Source organism: Pan troglodytes, chromosome 16 (assembly GCF_028858775.2).
Source record: "Pan troglodytes isolate AG18354 chromosome 16, NHGRI_mPanTro3-v2.0_pri, whole genome shotgun sequence".
Taxonomy (NCBI): domain Eukaryota; kingdom Metazoa; phylum Chordata; class Mammalia; order Primates; family Hominidae; genus Pan; species Pan troglodytes.
The window spans coordinates 91,498,842-91,517,507 of NC_072414.2; the positions used below are offsets into that span (position 1 = coordinate 91,498,842).

At 38.4% G+C, this 18,666-nt stretch overlaps 1 protein-coding gene across 43 annotated transcripts in view; it reads left to right on the forward strand.

Moving 5' to 3' along the window:
- MEF2A (myocyte enhancer factor 2A) overlaps positions 1-18,666 on the forward strand; it is a 150,603-nt gene that overhangs the window by 119,222 nt on the left and 12,715 nt on the right. For 22 of the 43 annotated variants that reach the window (XM_016927526.4, XM_001140333.7, XM_054667201.2 and 19 more), the window contains one exon: positions 5,227-5,414. In XM_016927526.4, the coding sequence (XP_016783015.1) occupies positions 5,227-5,414 (188 nt within the window). Of the gene's footprint in view, positions 1-5,226; positions 5,415-18,355; positions 18,380-18,666 lie in introns of all 43 variants that reach the window. The other 21 variants (XM_016927524.4, XM_009429922.5, XM_054667194.2 and 18 more) reach the window with 1 other exon arrangement.

The following is an 18,666-nucleotide window of genomic DNA, read 5'->3' on the forward strand; positions in this document are numbered from 1 at the left end:
TACTTCTGGGTTTTCTATTGTGTTCCATTGGTCTGTGTGCCTGTATTTATGCCAGTACCTTGCTTTTCTGGTAACTATAGTCTTGTAGTATAGTTTGAAATGGAAATAATGTGATGCCTCCAGATTTGTTCTTTTTGCTTAGTCTTGCTTCGGCTATGCAGGCTCTTTTGGTTCCATAGGAATTTTAGGATTTTTTTTCCCCCGAGTTCTGTGAAGAGTGATGGTGGTATTTTGATGGGAATTGCATTGAATTTGTAGATTGCTTTTGGCAGTATGGCCATTTTCACAATATTGATTCTACCCATCCGTGAGCATGAGATGTGTTTCCATTGGTTTGTGTCATCTGTGATTTCTTTCAGCAGTGGTTCATAGTTTTCCTTGTAGAAATTTTTCACCTCCTTGGTTAGTTATGTTCCTAAGTATTTTTTTTTTTTTTTGCACCTGTTGCAAAAAGCGTTGAGTTCTTGATTTGATTCTCAGCTTGGTCATTGTTGGTGTATAGCAGTGCTGTTGATTTTGTGTCCTGAAACTTTACTGAATCCAGTAAAGATGTCATAGATGGCTTTTATTACTTTAAGATATGCCCCTTCTGTGCCAGTTTTGCTTATTGACTTGTGTATGTTAAACCATCCCTGCATCCCTAGTATGAAACCCACTTGATCATGGTGTATTATCTTTTGATATGCTGTTGGATTCGGTCACCTGTTATTTTGTTGAGGGTTTCTGCACCTGTGCTCATCATGGGTATTGGTCTGTAGTTTACTTTTGTTATATCCTTTCCTGGTTTTGGTATTAGGGTGATACTGGCTTCATAGAATGATTTAGGAAGGATTCTTTCTTACTCTGTCGTTTGGAATGGTAAAATAAGATTGGTACTAGTTCTTCTTTGAATGCTTGATAGAATTCGGCTCTGAATTCATCTGGTCTTGGACTTTTTTTTTATTAGCAGTTTTTAAAATTACTGTTTCAGTCTCGCTGCTTGTTATTGGTCCATGCAGAGTTTTTATTTCTTCCTCATTTAACCTAGGCGGGTTGTATATTTCCAGGAATTTATCCATCTCCTCTAGATTTTCTAGTATATTTTTCCACCCCTTTACTTTATGTGAGTCCTTACGTGTTAGGTGAGTGTGTTGAAGACAGCAGATACTTGGTGGATTTTTAACCATTCTGCCATTCTGTATATTTTAAGTGGAACATTTAGGCCATTTATATTCAACGTTAATATTGAGATGTGAGGTACTATTTTATTAATCATTGTGTTAGTTGTTGCCTGAATACTTTTTTTTTTCATTGTGCTGTTGTTTTATGGGCCCTGTGAGATTTATGATTTAAGGAGGGTGTATTTTCAGGTTTTGTTTCAAGATTTAGAACTCCTTTTAGCATTTCTTGGTTGTGCTGGCTTAGTAGTGGTGAATTCTCTCAGCATTTGTTTGTCTGAAAAAGACTCTCTCTTCTTCATCCATGAAGGTTAGTTTTGCTGGGTACAGAACTCTTGACCGGCAATTATTTTGTTTGAGGAAGCTAAAGATAGGACCCCAATCTCTTCTGGCTTGTAGGGTTTCTGGAGAGAAATCTGCTGTTAATCTGGTAAGTTTTCCTTTGTTGGTTACCTGATGCTTTTGCCTCTCAGCTCTTAAGATTCTTCCCTTTGTCTTCACTTTAGATAATCTGATTACTGTGTGCCTGGGTGACAATCTTTTTGCAATGAATTTCCCAGGTCTTTGAGCTTTTTGTATTTGGATTTCTAGATCTCTAGCGAGGCCAGGGAAGTTTTCCTCAATTATTTTCTCAAATATGTTTTCCGGACTTTTAGATTTCTCTTCTTCCTCAAGAACACCACTTATTCTTAGGTTTGGCTGTTTAGCGTAATCTCAAATTTTTTGGAGGCTTTGTTCATTTTTGTTTTTTGATTTTTTTTTAATTTGTCTTTGTTCGATTGGATTAATTCTGTCACCTAGGCTGGAATGTGGTGGCGTGGTCTTGGCTCACTGCAACCTCTGCCTCCTGGGCTCACCTCAGCCTCCTTAGTTGCTGGGACTACAGGTGCACACCACCATGTCCTATTAATTTTTCTTTTTTTTTTTTTTTTTTTGTAGAGACGGGGTTTCACCATGTTGCCCAGGCTGGTTTTGAAGTGGGCTCAAGCGATCTGCCCACCTCAGCCTCCCAAAGTTCTGGGATTACAGGCATCAGCTACCACGTCTGACCCAGAGGCAAACCATTTTACGTCTCAGAATGCAGTCTTGTCAGGATGAGATTTTTAGGACGAATTTTAGACCAGTGTTAAGCACACAGCAGACACTCAGTTTTTGTTAGTCCTTGCATGTGTATTAATACAGGGGTGTGTGGGTGTGTGTGTGTATTTGTAACACCTAGTGTCTGCTTATTTTTCGTGAACTCTGAAGTTTTCTTTTTGGCTTTATACTAGAATGAAAGGAGCAGAACAAATACAGCTACTTTTTCCTTCTGATGGTCCCTGAAGCTGTGGAGTATCCAGGCTTATCTGCTCTGCCATTCCTCACTCACACCTTGTTCATTCGTGCTTTAACGTGTTTTTCTCACATTTATCCATAATGCCTGCCTTCTCTTTTCTTCTGTTCTTCTCTCATTTCAGACTGCTCAGTAGTTAATCCCACAAAGGCTTTCCTAATTAAGCTGATAGATTTGTTATCAGTGCTTTCTATTTCATTGTAAATTTTGTGTGGTTACCTCTAGTTTGCCCATATTGTGAGTATAATTTTGGTATATTCATGCCTATGTGATATGCCTGCTCTTGCTAACTAGATGAAAAGCTACTTGAAGACCTGTAGGCTTTTTATGGTTTCTCTACATATACCCTCCCAGGGGCACAGTACTGTAACATAATAGATACTTGAATTTTTTAAATTTCCAAATAGTAAAGGTACTTCTATGACTTCCAATTTTAGGCAGTTGCTAGTCTTAATGACATGTGAATGCTGAGTCCTCCCCGGAGAACTTAAGAGGCCTGTTTGACTCATCAGGAACCTCTGGTTCACTATTCTGAATATTTTGTTCTTTGCCAGCTTTGTAATAAACACTTATCTTTTATTCTTCTCTGCTTTAATTGTGATTTACTTTGAAATTGAAATACCACACTGTAATCTCTGTTTTATAAATGCACATGATATGTTTCTGTACACTGGTTACTTATCTACTTTTTACTTGTCATTATCTCTGCTGTTGGACTGCAAGCTGGTGAATAATAGCTGTTTCTATTAGGATAGTATCAGTTGCAACTAACAGAAAACTACCTCAGGCTTAAATTGTATAGGGGATGTATTAACTTATATGTAACCGAAAGATCCAGAAGTGGTACAGACTACAAGCATGGTTTAATCAGGGATTTTACATCATTTGTTTGCTGTTCTCCTTTTTGTATCAGCTTTTTCCTCATTCTGGCCTTCTTCTGAGTCTCAAAATGACTTAATAAAATGCTGGCCGGACACGTTGGCTCATGCCTGTAATCCCAGCACTTTGGGAGGCCGAGGTGGGCAGATCACGAGGTCAGGAGATCAAGACCATCCTGGCTAACATGGTGAAACCCTGTCTCTGGTAATACCACAAAAAATTAGCCGGGCGTGGTGGTGGGCGCCTGTAGTCCCAGCTACTCAGGAGGCTGAGGCAGGAGAATGGCGTGAACCCAGGAGGTGGAGCTTGCAGTGAGCCGAGATCGCGCTGCTGCACTCCAGCCTGGGCAACAGGGCAAGTCTCCGTCTGAAAAATAAATAAATAAATAAATAAAAATAAAATGCTTCCTCAGGCACAGTTTAGGGAATGTGGGAGCCTCCTGATAATCATGGAAGAGTTGTTTTACCCGGGTTCTGATTGGTCATTACCACATCCAGTCACTGTGGTGAGCGAGAATGACCTGAGTCAAATGCCTATCACTAAGTTCATCTGGGGGTTGGAGGGAGGGTTGCAGAGAGTCAGCCCCACCCAGTCCACATGGTTGCTATACATGGGAAGAAGTAGAATGACTGACTACAGTATTCATGAAAACAAGATGGTTTCATATTTATTTTATATCTCAACTAGTACCCAAAAGTATTATATACATAGAGCATATATCACAATGTGCATTTTTCCTCATTTCATTAAGGGAGATGGAAGGTTCTGTTAGGGAAAGTTTAGGAATAAGATGATTAAAGTGAGATAAATCAGAAATATTTAATAAGGACCTCAGTGAAGCTGAAGAAACAGACCCAGTAGAAGTAGAGCCATAAGGAAGAAGTACGTGGTGAAAACAGGGCATTAGAAATGAGTGCTGAATAAGCTGCAGTTAAGAAGCTGCTCTGATACGTAGTTCACTACTCAGAACTTAGTGGTAGCAGTGCCTTTGCTCTCACGAGAGTGAATGAATAGGCTGGTCTCAGACATTTTTCTATAATACCTCCATTATTTTAGTCCCCAGTATGAGATGCCCTCTTAGAAATGCGGTCTTTTGCTTGTTTGTTTCTTTGAGACACAGTTTCACTCTGTCACCCACGCTGTAGTGCAGGGGCATGATCTCAGCTCACGGCAACCTCCGTCTCCCGGGTTCAAGTGATTCTCCTGCCTCAGCCTCCTGAGTAGCTGGGATCACAGGCGTGCGCCACCACATCCAGCTAATTTTTGTATTATTAGTAGAGACGGGGTTTCAACGTGTTGGCCAAGCTGGTCTCAAACACCTGACCTCAAGTGATTCACCCTCCTCGGCATACCGAAGTGCTGGGATTACAGGCGTGAGCCACTGCACCTGGCCAGAAATGTGTTGTGTGTTAAATCTCTTTCAGCAAGTCCAAGGAGTAATGCTGTACAAGTATCTTAGTCTTAAGCTTTATATGTATTTCAGACTTTGCTTGTCTTCCTTTGCTTATTTTTAAGATATCCCAAGGTACTTCATTAGTTACCACAGGTTGAGTATCCCAAATACAAAATGCTCTAAAATCTGAAACATTTTGAGCACTGACGTGATTCTCAGAAGTGTTAATTGGAGGATTTTGGATTTTCAGGTTTAGGGATGCTCAGCCAATAAGTATGTAATACAAGTATTCCAAAATCAGAAACACTTCTGGTCCCAAGCATTTCGGACAAGGGATACTCAAACCTGTAGTGAGTTTTGTTATAAAATTTATTTGCAACTCAGACTGGGGAAAACTTGATTTGTTTGTGCCAAAGTATTTTAATAACTCTTCTCACATTATTGAATGATATTTTTCCCCCCAGGGAATGGATTTGTAAACTCAAGAGCTTCTCCAAATTTGATTGGAGCTACTGGTGCAAATAGTTTAGGCAAAGTCATGCCTACAAAGTCTCCCCCTCCACCAGGTGGTGGTAATCTTGGAATGAACAGTAGGAAACCAGATCTTCGAGTTGTCATCCCCCCTTCAAGCAAGGGCATGATGCCTCCACTAGTAAGTTGAACCTTTCTTCAACTTCATTCTTGAAAACACATATTTTATACATAGTCAATCTGTAGCTTCCTTTGGAATTTTCTGTGCCACCGTAGAATCTACACCTATTCCTAATAAATATTTCCATTCAAAATTAGTATTTGAAGAGACAAGTCTATTTCAAATACACAAAAATCAGATTATGGAAATTTGCTTAACAGTTACTTAAAATTAAAGCTAAATACGAACGTGGTTGGAACTGGAGGTTATTGTGTTAAGTGAAATAAGCCAGGCACAGAAAGATAGATACTGCAAGGTCTCGCTCATGTGGGACCTAAAAAAATTGGTCTTGTGGAGATAGAGAATAGAATGATAGCAGAGGCTGGGAAGGGTGTGTGGGTGGGAGACGGGACGAAGAGCGGTTGATTCGTGGGTAAAAACATACACTTAGATACAATAAATATACCCCTGTATTTGATAGGAGAGAAGGGTGACTATAGTTAGCAACATTGCAGATGGAGTATATTTCAGAGTAGCTAGAAAAGAGGACTTGAAATGTTCCCAACAAATAGAAAGGATAAATACTCAAGGTAATAGATGCCCCAAACACCCTGACCTTGATCATTACGCATTCTATGAATGTAACAAATATTCACATGTACCCCATTAATATGTAACACATTTCGAATCAGTTTTTTTTTTTTTTGAGTCGTTTTAAGGAGTGAAATTTAGTAGCCAAGAAAGAAGGAAGGAAGGAAGGAGAAAACAGCTCCCTTCAACAGAGACAGAGGGAGGGGGGATTCAAAGAAAGAGAAAACCCCTTGAATGAGTTTTTAAAAAGTAAAATACAGAGAGATTATTATGTTTAATTTTAATTTTACCAGGCTAGAAGCATTAACCATGACTTATTTATTCTCTGTACTTTGTATACTTTCATTAATCAATTAAACATGCTTTTCTGTGAGAGAAGCACTAAACTATTTGTTAGAAAATTCTACATACCAGGCAGGGTACAGTGGCTCACACCTGTAATCCCAGCACTTTGGGATGCCAGGGCGGGCGGATCACCTGAGGTCAGGAGTTCAAGACCAGCCTGGCCAACATGGTGAAACCCCATCTCTACTAAAAATATGAAAATTAGCCGGGCGTGGTGGCGCACGCCTGTAATCCCAGCTACTCAGGAGGCTGAGGCAGGAGAATCGTTTGAACCCAAGAGGTGGAGGTTGCAGTGAGCCGAGATCGCACCACTGCACTCCAGCCTGGGTGACAGAGCAAGACTCTGTCTCAAGAAAGAAAAAGAAAAAATTCTGCATACCACAGAACTATTGTAGGATAGGGAAGAAAGCACACAAACTTGAGTGAGTTATTCTCCAATTAATTTTATTTGCTTATTCCTTCTCAAATAACCTATTTAACTGTATAAAGAATGCAGGTAGCCTCTATTCCACTCCTTGATGACGGCTTTAGGGTTCTAGTCTCATTTGTTTTTGAGTCTTAAGTCTGTTTGTAAAGAACAGGAGAATCTATTTATCGCCCTTAGCTTCCTGTAGAAAAAAAACTAGAATATATAATCAAGTTTTAAAACTTCTTAGTTTAGCAACTGTTTGACTACTACCATACTAAATGATATGCCAGGTGTTCTCTCTGCTGAGCAGTTGCTAAACTCACCATTAGAGTTTTTGCTAAGTGAAAGCGATGCTGTCAGGCTTAGATAATAATTCCACTTTGGTATAATGCTTTATAGATTCCATAGCACCTTCATGTGTATATTGTCTCATTTAATTCTCAATTAGCCTGTGTCATTGCAAGGTAGAGATGAGGAAACTGAGTTAAAGGTTATTACTTGTCCAAGATAGTTCAAAATAGAGCTAGGACCAAATCTCTAAGTCTTACAGTCCAGGTCAAAAAACAAGTACTTTTTTATTTGGTTATACAGAAATCTGGAAACAGTCACTCCCAGCCTCACAATTAAAAAAACTTGGATATACAGAAAGTTCATAGTTTTCCTTGAACTCATTATAGTGCTGAGATTTCACGGCAACCAACTGGCCCAGATACTCCAGAGTCAAAGACACTGTAAGGAGAGTTGACATTTGAGCATTAGACAAGACACAGATGGTAAGAGTTAAGCTAGGGTGATTGGTGAATTGCTGGAGGCCAGGTGTACATTGACAGAACTGTGTGAAACTCCTGGGGGCCGCAGTATAACACACGGTGAGTCTGTGTTCTCTTGTATACTTTTTTCCTCCGTGAATCCCGTGGGGTGCTCAGAAGCTCCTGAAAAGGTCTCGCTGTGGTACACAACTGGGAGAGGGGAAGAGTAGCCACTACACTAGGGGCAAAAAGTTTTGCCTGGATCTTTTTGTCTTCTTTCTCTAATATGAAACAAAAGCTTTAATCTCTGAGAAGACGAACAACAAACATTATCACTCTTAGGGCACTGTTGAAATCCTGTTTAATGGAAAAGGCAAAATATCTCAACCAGTGGTGAAGGAACAGGAAGACATGCTCGGTATGGAGCGATGCCAGGAGAGTGGCAGGATGACTGAGAAGGCCACAGCCTGAGGCACAACAAGAGAGGGGATGACTTAAAGCTGAGAGTGGAGCAGGCACTAGGGGAAAACCTGGCATGCAGATCCCCACCCCCAGAGGGATATGAAGCTTGTGGTAGGTGCCCTGATGGTAACCAGAGCAACAGTAAGGCTCAAACCCCGTCCAGCTGCTAATGAAATTAACTCGATTCTTGCACTAATAGCTTAGCAGGAGGGAAAAACCTGTAGGTGTATTAGTAGGAATTACCCATGCTGAAATACAAAGAGAAAGAAGAGTGAAAACACGACAAAATAAACAGAATTAAGTATCCAAGAGCTATGCGCCATTATCAAATGGTATAACATATTTATAATTGGACTTCCAAAAAGAGAAGAGAGAACAGATTAGGAGTAATATTTTAAATAATAACCAGTACCAAGTAGGATAATTACTACTGCCAACACACACATGCACGCATGCACACACACACACAGATGTATGCACGCACACACACTCTCACTCCTAGACTGCTAAAAGCAAAAGATCAAGAGAAAAATCTTAGAGAAGAGATACATTACAGAAAAACAAAGATAAGGATTAGTAACATACTTTTTTCTTCACAAACTAAACTATTCGAGCAAGAAAAAGGGAGTAACATTATTTAATGTGCTGAAATTTTTAAAAAATTCCTCACCCCAAAATTCTCTACCCACCAAAAATATCTTTGAGAAATGAAGATTTCCTCAAACAAAAGTCATGGGAATTTATTGCCAGCAGACCTGCTCTACAAGAAATGTTAAAGGAAGCCCTTCAGCAGGACTGTGATCCCAGCAAAAACTCGAGTCTACACAAAGAAATGAACAGTGGAAATGCAATAAATGAAGATAAAATAAGTAAACTCTGGTTTTCCCTGCATTTTATAAACGTTTTATTTTTAGAACAATTTTAGATTTATAGAAAGATTGCAAACATAGTACAGGAAGTTTTCATACACCCCACACATCATTTTTTCTATTAACATTAGTATGGTATATTTGTCACAACTATTGAACCACTACTGATACGTTATTATTAACTGAAATTCGCAATTTATTCAGATTTACTTATTTTTAACCTTGTGTCTTTTTCTATTCTAGGATCCAATCCAGGATACCACATTATATTTAGCAATCATGTCTCTTTAGCCTCCTCTTGACTGTGAGAGTTTCTAAGACTTTCCTTGCTTTAATGACCTTGACAGTTTTGAGGAGTACTAGTCAGGTATTTTTATAGAGGGTCTCTAGTTAAGATTTGTCTGATATTTTTCTCATGCTTATACTGTGGTTGTTGGTTTGACGGAGGTAGGCCATAGAATTAAGATGCCGTTTTCATCACATCATATCAAGAGTGCCTACTACGTTTATTATCCCTTATTTGATACTCAGGACCAGACGTATTCCAGATTTCAGATTTTTTCAAGTTTTGGAATATTTCCCTTATACTAATAAGTAGAACATCCCAAATCCAAAAATCTGAAATCCAAAATGATCCAATGAGTACTACATGCAAGTGTCATGTTGGTGCTCAACAGGTTTTGGATCTTGGAGCATTTCAGATTTCAGATTTTCAGATTTGGGATGACCAACCTGTATCGCCATAACTATTGCTGATGTTAATTTGGTCACCTGGCTGATGTTTAACAGGTATTTACCAGGTTTCTTTTCTGTAAAGTTACTCTTTCTCCCGCTTTTCATACTGTAGCCTTTGGGTAGGAAATTACCATGTTCAGCCCACACTTTTAAGGAGTGGGGAGTTAAGGCTTCACTTTCTTAAGAGAAGGATATCTACATAAATTATTTGGAATTCTTCTGCACAGGAGATTTATCTCTTCTCTCTCATTTATTCAACCATTTATTTCTATCAATATGGACTCGTGGGCATTTATTTTAATACTTTGGTTTATAATACAATACCACGTTTTTCTGTTGCTTTGTTCTAGCTTCAGCTTTTGAGGGCTATCTACTTGATTCCTATGTCCCTTTGATATATCCTTATTTTTGTGGGGTTTTTTTTTTTCAGGGGGAGCAGGCGCTTTTTTATTTTCCGGCACTATAATATGTTCTAGGCTCATCTTGTGTATTTTCTGCCCCAGTCCTAGAATCAGGCATTTCTCCAAGGAACATTATTTTTATGGAGAATGAAAGAAACCAAGATCCGAGTGCTTTCCCTCTTTTTAATTGCTCCAAAAGGTATCTGACTATGTAAGGCAAAAATAGTAACTGTATTTTGTTTCTGTAGCACATGTAAAAATAAAATATATGACAACAAAAGATGGGAGGGAGGAATTGACTCTACACATGATGTAAATATTATTTGAAGATGAACTCAAGGTAACTAAAGGTGTATATTATAAACCCTAGTGCAACTACAGAAGAAAATTTTAAAGAAGTATAAATAAGTCAGTAGAAGAGATAAAATAGAAATATAAAAAATGCTCTACTAAGTAGCCCAAGAAATGGGAGAAAAGAAGACAAAAAGCAAGATAATGGTAGCTTTTAATCCAGTCATATAAGTAATCACATTGAATGTGGTGAGAAAGCGTCAGTTAAAAGATTGTCAGATTTGTGTGTGTGTGTGTGTGTGTGTGTGTGTTTCTTAAAAAGCAATGTGGTGGCTCATGCCTGTAATCCCAGCACTTTGGGAGGCTGAGACAGGCAGATCACCTGAGGTCGAGAGTTTGAGACCAGCCTGAGCAACATGGAGAAACCCTGTCTCTACTAAAAATACAGAATTAGCTGGGCATGGTAGCACACGTCTGTAATCCCAGCTACTTGGTAGGCTGAGGCAGGAGAATCACTTGAACCCGGGAGGCGGAGGTTGCAGTGAGCCAAGATCATGCCATTGCGCTCCAGCCTGGGCAACAAGAGTGAAACTCTGTCTCAAAAAAAAAAAAAGAAAAATGCTGCTTACAAGAAATGCACTTTAAATATAAAGACATAGATAAAAGAAGGGAGAAAATTTACCATTGCAAACACCAAAAAGAAAGCTAAAGCAGACCTATTAATTTCAGACAATATAAGCTTCACAACAAGGAAGAGTATCAGCGATAAGGAGGGACGTGACATAGTCCACTTTCCAAGAAATAACTGTCTTTAATGTGTATGCACCTAACAGCAACCTTCAAAATACATAAAGTGAAGACTGATAGAACTAAAAGGTGAGTAGAAAAATCCACAATTGTAGTTGGAGACTTCTATATCCCCCTCAGTAACTGATAGAACAAGTAGGCAGAAAAATCAGTAAGGATCTAGATGATCTGAGCAACACTCGACCAACATGACCTGAGAGACATTTATAGAACACATCACTCGACAACAGCAGAACACACACTTTTCACAAGTGCACATGGAACATTCACCAAGATCACATCCTGTGCCAGGAAACAAACTGGCAAATTTCAGTGAATTGAAATCAGGCATATTATATTCTCTGGCCATAAGGAAATCAAACTAGAAATCAGTAACAGAAAGGTAGTAGGAAAATGGCCATATATTTAGACATTAAACAACATACTTTAACCCAAGGACCAGAGAAGAAATCTCAAAGGAAATTTAAAAATACATATAGCCAAATGAAAATGGAAATACAGCATCAAAATTTTGAGGCCCAACTAGAGTAGTGATGAGGTGAGATTTATAGCAACAAATGCCTGTATTTGAAAAGAGGGATCCCAAATCAGTAATCTAAGCTCTTACCTTAAGAAACTCAAAAAAGAAGAGCAAACTTAACCCCAATCAAGCAGAAGAAAGGAAAATGTAAAGTGATACCAATTCTACACAGTCTCTCTCAGAAAAAATTAGGAGAGAACACTTTCCAACTTATTTTTTTAGGTCAGCATTACCCCGGTGCAAAACCAAAGTAAGCCAACACAAGAAAAAAAGTCTACAAATCCATATTCCTCATGAACTCTAGACACAAAAATCCTCAGTAAAAAGTAAGTAAATTGAGCAATATATAAAAAGGATAATATATCAAGACCAAGTTGGTTTTGTCCCAGGAATGCAAGGCTGAGTCTACATTTGAAAATTCATTAGTATAATCAGTATATTAACAATTCAACATCTATTCATCATTTAAAAAAAAAATCTCAATGAACTAGTAATAGAAAGGAACTTAACCTAATAAAGAGCATCTACAAAAAATATACAGCTAAAATACTTCATAAGGGGAAAGCATTCAGTCTTCTAGCATTTGGAGCTAGGTAATGATATATTTTTTTCTCACCAGTCATATTTACCATGGTAGTAAAAGTCCTAGCCAGTACAGTTAGGCAAAAATAAATGAATAAAATGCATATATATCGGGAAGAGAGAAATTAAACTTCCTCTATTCACAGGAGATAGATTCTTTCGTGTAGAAAAGTGTAAAGAAATTACAAAAAAACTCCTCGGACCAATCAGTGAGTTTAGCAAGGTTGCAGGGTACAAAGTTAATATATAAAAATCGATTATATGCCAGCAGTGAACAATTGGAGTTTGAAATTAAAAACAAAATGATAGCACCCCAAATAAAGGAAGGAAAAGAAACATCTAGGTAAAATTCTGACAAAATATATACAGTCTGTATGTTGAAGACTGCAAAACACTGATGAAAGAAATGAAAGAAGACCTAGGTGAATAGATAGATACATCATGTTAATGGATTTCAAGACTCAGTATTGTCAAGATGTCATTTCTTCCCAGATTGATCTGTAGATTAAACACAATTTCAAAATCCCAGCAAGCTCTTTTGTAGTTACTAACAAGCTGATTCTAAAATATATAGGTAAAGACAAAGGAACTACAATAGCTAGAATGATTTTAAGAAGGAACAAAATTTTAAAAAAATACTACTACTACCTGATTTCAAGACCTACTACAAAGCTATAGTAATCCAGAAAGTGTGATATTGTCAAAAGGATGGGCACATAGATCAGTGGACAAAACGGCTCAGAAAATTTACACCTATACATATATATTCAGCTGGGTTTTTGGCAGAGGTAGTAAGGCAATTCAACAGAGAAAGGATGGTGGTTACAACGAATGGTGTTGAAACAATTCTACATCCATACACAAAACAAAAACAACCCAAAGTTTGAAAATAACTCAAACTTTATTAAAAAATTAACTAAAATTGGATTATAGACCCAAATTTAAAACAGGAAACTGAAGTTTAGAGGAGAAAATCCAACACAAAAAGCAGGATCCATAAAGAAAAAACTGATGTATTGGAGGTTGAACTTAAGTTTTGCTCTGTGAAAGGCACTGTTCAGAGAGTATAGGACAACCTACAGATTAGAAGAAGGTATTTTCAAGTTACATATCCAATAAAGAGTTTGTATCCAGAATATTTTAAGAATTCTTAAAACCCAACAGTAAGAAAACATTTTTAAAAGGGCACAAGATCTGAACAGATACTTCAAAAAGAAGATACATGGATGGCAAATAAGTGTATGAAAATATGCTCCATATTTTCAGGCCCTAGGGAATTGAAAATTAAAACCTAATGAGATATAACTGCACATCTAGTAAAATGGCTAAAATTTAAGAAAACGCAACGGCTGGGCGCGGTGGCTCACACCTGTAATCCCAGCACTTTGGGAGGCTGAGGCAGGCAGATAACCTGAGGTTGGGAGTTCGAGACCAGCCTGATCAACATGGAGAAACCCCATCTCTACTAAAAGTACAAAATTAGCCAGGGGTGGTGGCGCATGCCTGTAATCCCAGCTACTCAGGAGGCTGAGGCAGGAGAATCGCTTGAACCCAGGAGGCAAAGGTTGCAGTGAGCCAAGATCATACCATTGCACTCCAGCCTGGGCAACAAGAGTGAAACTCTGTCTCCAAAAAAAAAAAAAAAACAAAAACGCAAAAACTAGAAATGCTGGTGAGGATGCAAAGCAGAAAATCTCTCCCATATCTTTGGAGTGCAAAATGGTACAGCCACTTTGAAGAGTTGGTCAATTCTTATGAATTTAAATATACACTTGCTGGCCAGGCAGGGTGGCTCATGCCTATAATCCCCACACTTTGGGAGGCCAAGGCAGGAAGACTGCTTGAGCCCAGGAGTTCAAGACCAGCCTGGGCAACACAGCAAGACCCTGTCTTAAAAATTAAAAAAAAAAACAAAAAAAAAACTTGCTGTACTATCCAGTAATGCCACTCTTTGAGTATTTACGCACATGAATTGAAAACTAATAAGAAACCCGTATCTTTCATAATTGTGAAACACTGAAACTAGCCTAGATGTCCTTCAACAGATGAATGGATAAACACACTGTACACCCATATAAAGAAATGCTACTCAGCAATAAACTGTTTATTCACCCAGCAATACAGATGAATCCTAAGTGAATTTTGCTAAGTAAAAGAAGCAGTAGTGTATGATTCCATCTATATTTCATTCTGGAAAATGCAAAACTCACTGGCTGCCATGGGTTGGGAGTGGAGAGAGGAGTTGACTATAAAGGCTTAATAGGGAATTTTTGAGGTGATGGAACTAATCTGTGTGATGCTGTTTTGTTAGATGCATGGGTCTGTGTTTGTTGAAACTCATTAAACTGTACCTACAAAGAGTGACTTTTACTAAATGCAGTTTAGTAAAAAAAGATTCCGGGGGAGCCCAAGATGGAATGCATATTGTCACACATGAATATAACTTTATTACAGATGAGTAACATGATATTGAAGGGGTCAAGAAAGAACCTGGTCTAAGTAACTTTGGAAACTTTTGACTGGATACTGTAAGGTTAGAGACCAACAAAATTGTAGCAAATCACTGTACTCTAGATGGTAAATTCATCCCTCACATACACAAACACAAAGGGTTGAACATATAAACATAAATAAATATAAAATATAAATAAACAAATGGACATTGTAAAGGCAGCCAGGTTTCTCATGGTTGGAGGAGAAAGTTGCAGATAACCCAGGGGGTTGGGGGTGGGGTCTAGAATGAGCCTGTGTTTCAGGGTTATAGTTGAAGGATTCAGTAAGAGTTTATATGTGTGTGTGTGTGTTTGTGTGTGTGTGTGTATACATATAATTTTTGTATTTTTAGTAGAGACTAATTTTTGTATTTTTAGTAGAGACGGGGTTTCGCCATGTTGGCCAGGCTGGTCTCAAACTCCTGAGGTCAACATCTGCCCGCCTCAGCCTCCCGAAGTGCTGGGATTACAGGCATGAGCCACTGTGCCCAGCCAGACACATACGTATATATGTGTGTATACACACACACACACACACATATATGTATATATATACACACACACATATATGTATGTGTCTGGCTGGGCACAGTGGCTCGTGTCTGTAATCCCAGCACTTCGGGAGGCTGAGGCGGGCAGATGTTGAGCTCAGGAGTTTGAGACCAGCCTGGCCAACATGGCGAAACCCCGTCTCTACTAAAAATACAAAAATTAGTCGAGCGTGGTAGGATGCCCCCGTAGTCCCAGCTACTTGGGAGGCTGAGGTGAGAGGATCGCTTGAGCCCAGGAAGTCGAGGCTGCAGTGGCCTATGATTGTACCACTGCACTCCAGCCTGGGTGACATAGCGAGACCCTGTCACACACACACAAAAAAGGTACAGTTGTGTGTACGTATGAATTAGTATACATCATATATTTCCTAGGTCTGTTTGCTGAGAGGTCTGTGAGGCAATAGCATCCAGTAACTGAACATACCTGGTGCTCAGATTTTAGTTTCAGAACACCATTTTCTAATACAAGGACTGAGGGCTGCTTGGAAAAAAATGGTTTGTTGTAGAGCTGGGGCAGGGAAACGGGATGAGCTGGGGTTGTCAGAGGTTAAGAAAGTGCGTATCAAAAGTCACGGGAGCTGGCCTTTCAAAAGAGTTTCCAGTGGCCAAAACTAGAACAATTTGAGTAACAGAATAACAATAGTATTGGATTATAGCCCAGGGAATAAAAAACATTGAGTCCATTACTGATATAAATAAATGATAGAATAAATAAGGGGAAAGGGACAACTCTTCCTTAGAAAATAACTAATTAATAAATGTAGGAAGAGTGAGAGAGAGTAAATCAGCATTAGAACACCACAGTACAATGGTAATTGTTGCAGGCAAAGTCAGTGGATAAATGCTAACATAAGTGGGCAAAAAGTTTAAGTAAAAAGCCATTTTGCTTCGTCTCAAAATGTCTCTTCCCCAATATTCATTTCTTACAAAGGGAAAAATTAGAGAATTAGAAATAGGAGAATCCTGGAAAACACTGCCTTAACCGGAGGATCAAGGTTAACATCACCAGTAATGGGACATAAAGACAACATGTGCCTTCCAATATGACATGCTAAGAAAGCCATGTCTCTTTGTGGTATTCTTGCAAAAATCCATGCCCTTCTATCTGATTATGAATGAAAATCAGACCCAAATTGAGAGACATTCTATAAGATACCTGATCAGCACTCTTTCAAAACAAGTTGTCAAGGTCATGCAAAACAAGTTGTCAAGGTCATGAAAAGGAAAGACTGAGGAACTGTCACAGAGCAGAGGAGACGAAGGAGATGTGAGAACTACAGGCTTGTGGGATCCAGGATCTGATCCTGGGTCAGGAAAAAGGACATCAGTTGAAAGACTGGTGAAATCCAAGTAAAGTCCAAAGCTTTAATTGGTGCTGTATTATTTTTATTAGTTTCGACAACTGCATTGTATTTCCTTGTGATGTTAACATTGTGGAAAGCTGAGTGAGATGTGAGGGAGCTCTCTTTGCAAATGCTGTCTAAAATTATTTCAGAATAAAAAGTTTAAAATATATACATACATACATAACAAAGAAATACACCCCAAAAGGGAGCCAAGAAAAAATGGCATTTAGGATGGTCCCATAGCTCACCTTTCAGGTACTGGCTATGCAATACTTGCTACTGTCTTTCAGAAATAAACTCTACAAAATGTCATGTAGGGTACAGAAATGTTTACAAGAATTGTTAGTAAACTGCCAATTTAGAGACAAACTACATTTAAGCATTTTAGCAATTGCTTAATAAAGTTATGTCTGATTGTTAGGAGAGCATGAAGGATCTCCATGGAAAACTCAAAATGTGTCATATGAACTATTTACACGCTTATTCCTGTATATTAAAGTGAAAACCATATGTTTTACACATACACAGCTATAATGTTAGTATATTTTGGTGTGTACCTTGTGTTTGGAGATATGTAAAGATATCTATAACAAAACAGTTGAATAGCATCTTGCCCACATTGGAGATAGCAGTTGTAGATCAAGTGATTGTTCTTCAGAGTAAGTAATCGGTCCCACCTACTTTACACCATTTACAGAGAAACCTTCTTCCAGATTAGGGCTTCATGTATCAGTGGCACTTACAATGACACTTTTCACAGACTGACAGAGAAGCTTAACTTACTCAAGTAAAACAAGTAAAAACTGATTAGACTGTTTCTAGCATATTAATATTTTCTAAATGTTATGGAGAAAAGGAGCAAAAATGTTTCTTTCTTTTTTTTTTTTTTTTTTAAGACAGAGTCTCACTCTGTCACCCAGGCTGGAGTGCAGTGGCATGATCTCAGCTCACTGTAACCTCTGCGGCCCAGGTTCAAGCAATTCTCCTGCCTCAGTCTCCTGAGTAGCTGGGATTATAGGCACCTGCCACCACACCTGGCTAATTTTTGTAGTTTTAGTAGAGACAGGGTTTCACCATCTTGGCCAGGCTGGTCTTGAACTCCTGACGTGAGCCACCGTGCCCAGCCTTATTTCTTTTCTTTACATGACTTATGAATTCATTTCTCCTTCAGTCTCATTTTCTTCAAATATGTGGTTTTTCTCCATTGAAGTCATTTTATTCACATGAAAATATATTTGCAAATGATAAACATATATAAAACTGGTATTTAAAACTCATGTATTTATTAACAAATGTTTGTGTTCCTGTTGTTTTATAACTGTGCTAGCTCCTGCGGGAAATAAAACATACAGCAGTTTCTTTCTGCCAAGAAGCAGAATTCAGTAGGAGATAGATAACATGTATCACCAGGTGGGGTAATAGTAGGGTGATTAAGATACAGAGTTACAGGTACAGAGTTGATATTCTTACAGTTCCAAATACAGATCAATAGCATGATGAGGAACCCCTTTTAAATACTGTTGCAGTAGCATGACTATGTATAAGAGAGGCCAGCATGAAAGCAGACCAAGTTGGGGTAGGAGGGTGTCTTTGAATACTGGCCCTAGAGAATTTAAAATAATTTTTCTAGTCTTTTGAAAAATCAACAAGTAGAGACAAGTAATTTATATTTCTATCTGTTGTGTATATAATCGTCTCTTTAGAGTTCCAGACAGCTGCTAGTGTCCAAATATGTTTTTCTAAAGAAATATTTTGTTTGTGAGTACCAACAGTCTTAGTAACTCTCTTATCCCTCTTATGTGCTGAGTACAGTCGGAGGAAGAGGAATTGGAGTTGGTGAGTGTGGGTTTCTGCTTGAAGGAAGTTGAAACAGATGTAGAAAGTACTAATTCTCTTACGTGTTGTTATCTAACCAATGTTCCCTTTGTAACACAAATTTTTTTAAACACTATTCGAACACTTTGAATAAAGCAATCTACTGGTACTACAGACTCTAGTTTTTCTATTTATAATTGTATGTGTTGACCCATTTTATTTGTTGGAGGGAACATTGGAATAGAGCCTTTAAAAACAGTAGCTGTCCATGAGCATAGGATACTTGTTAATTTTTTTTTTAAGGAAAG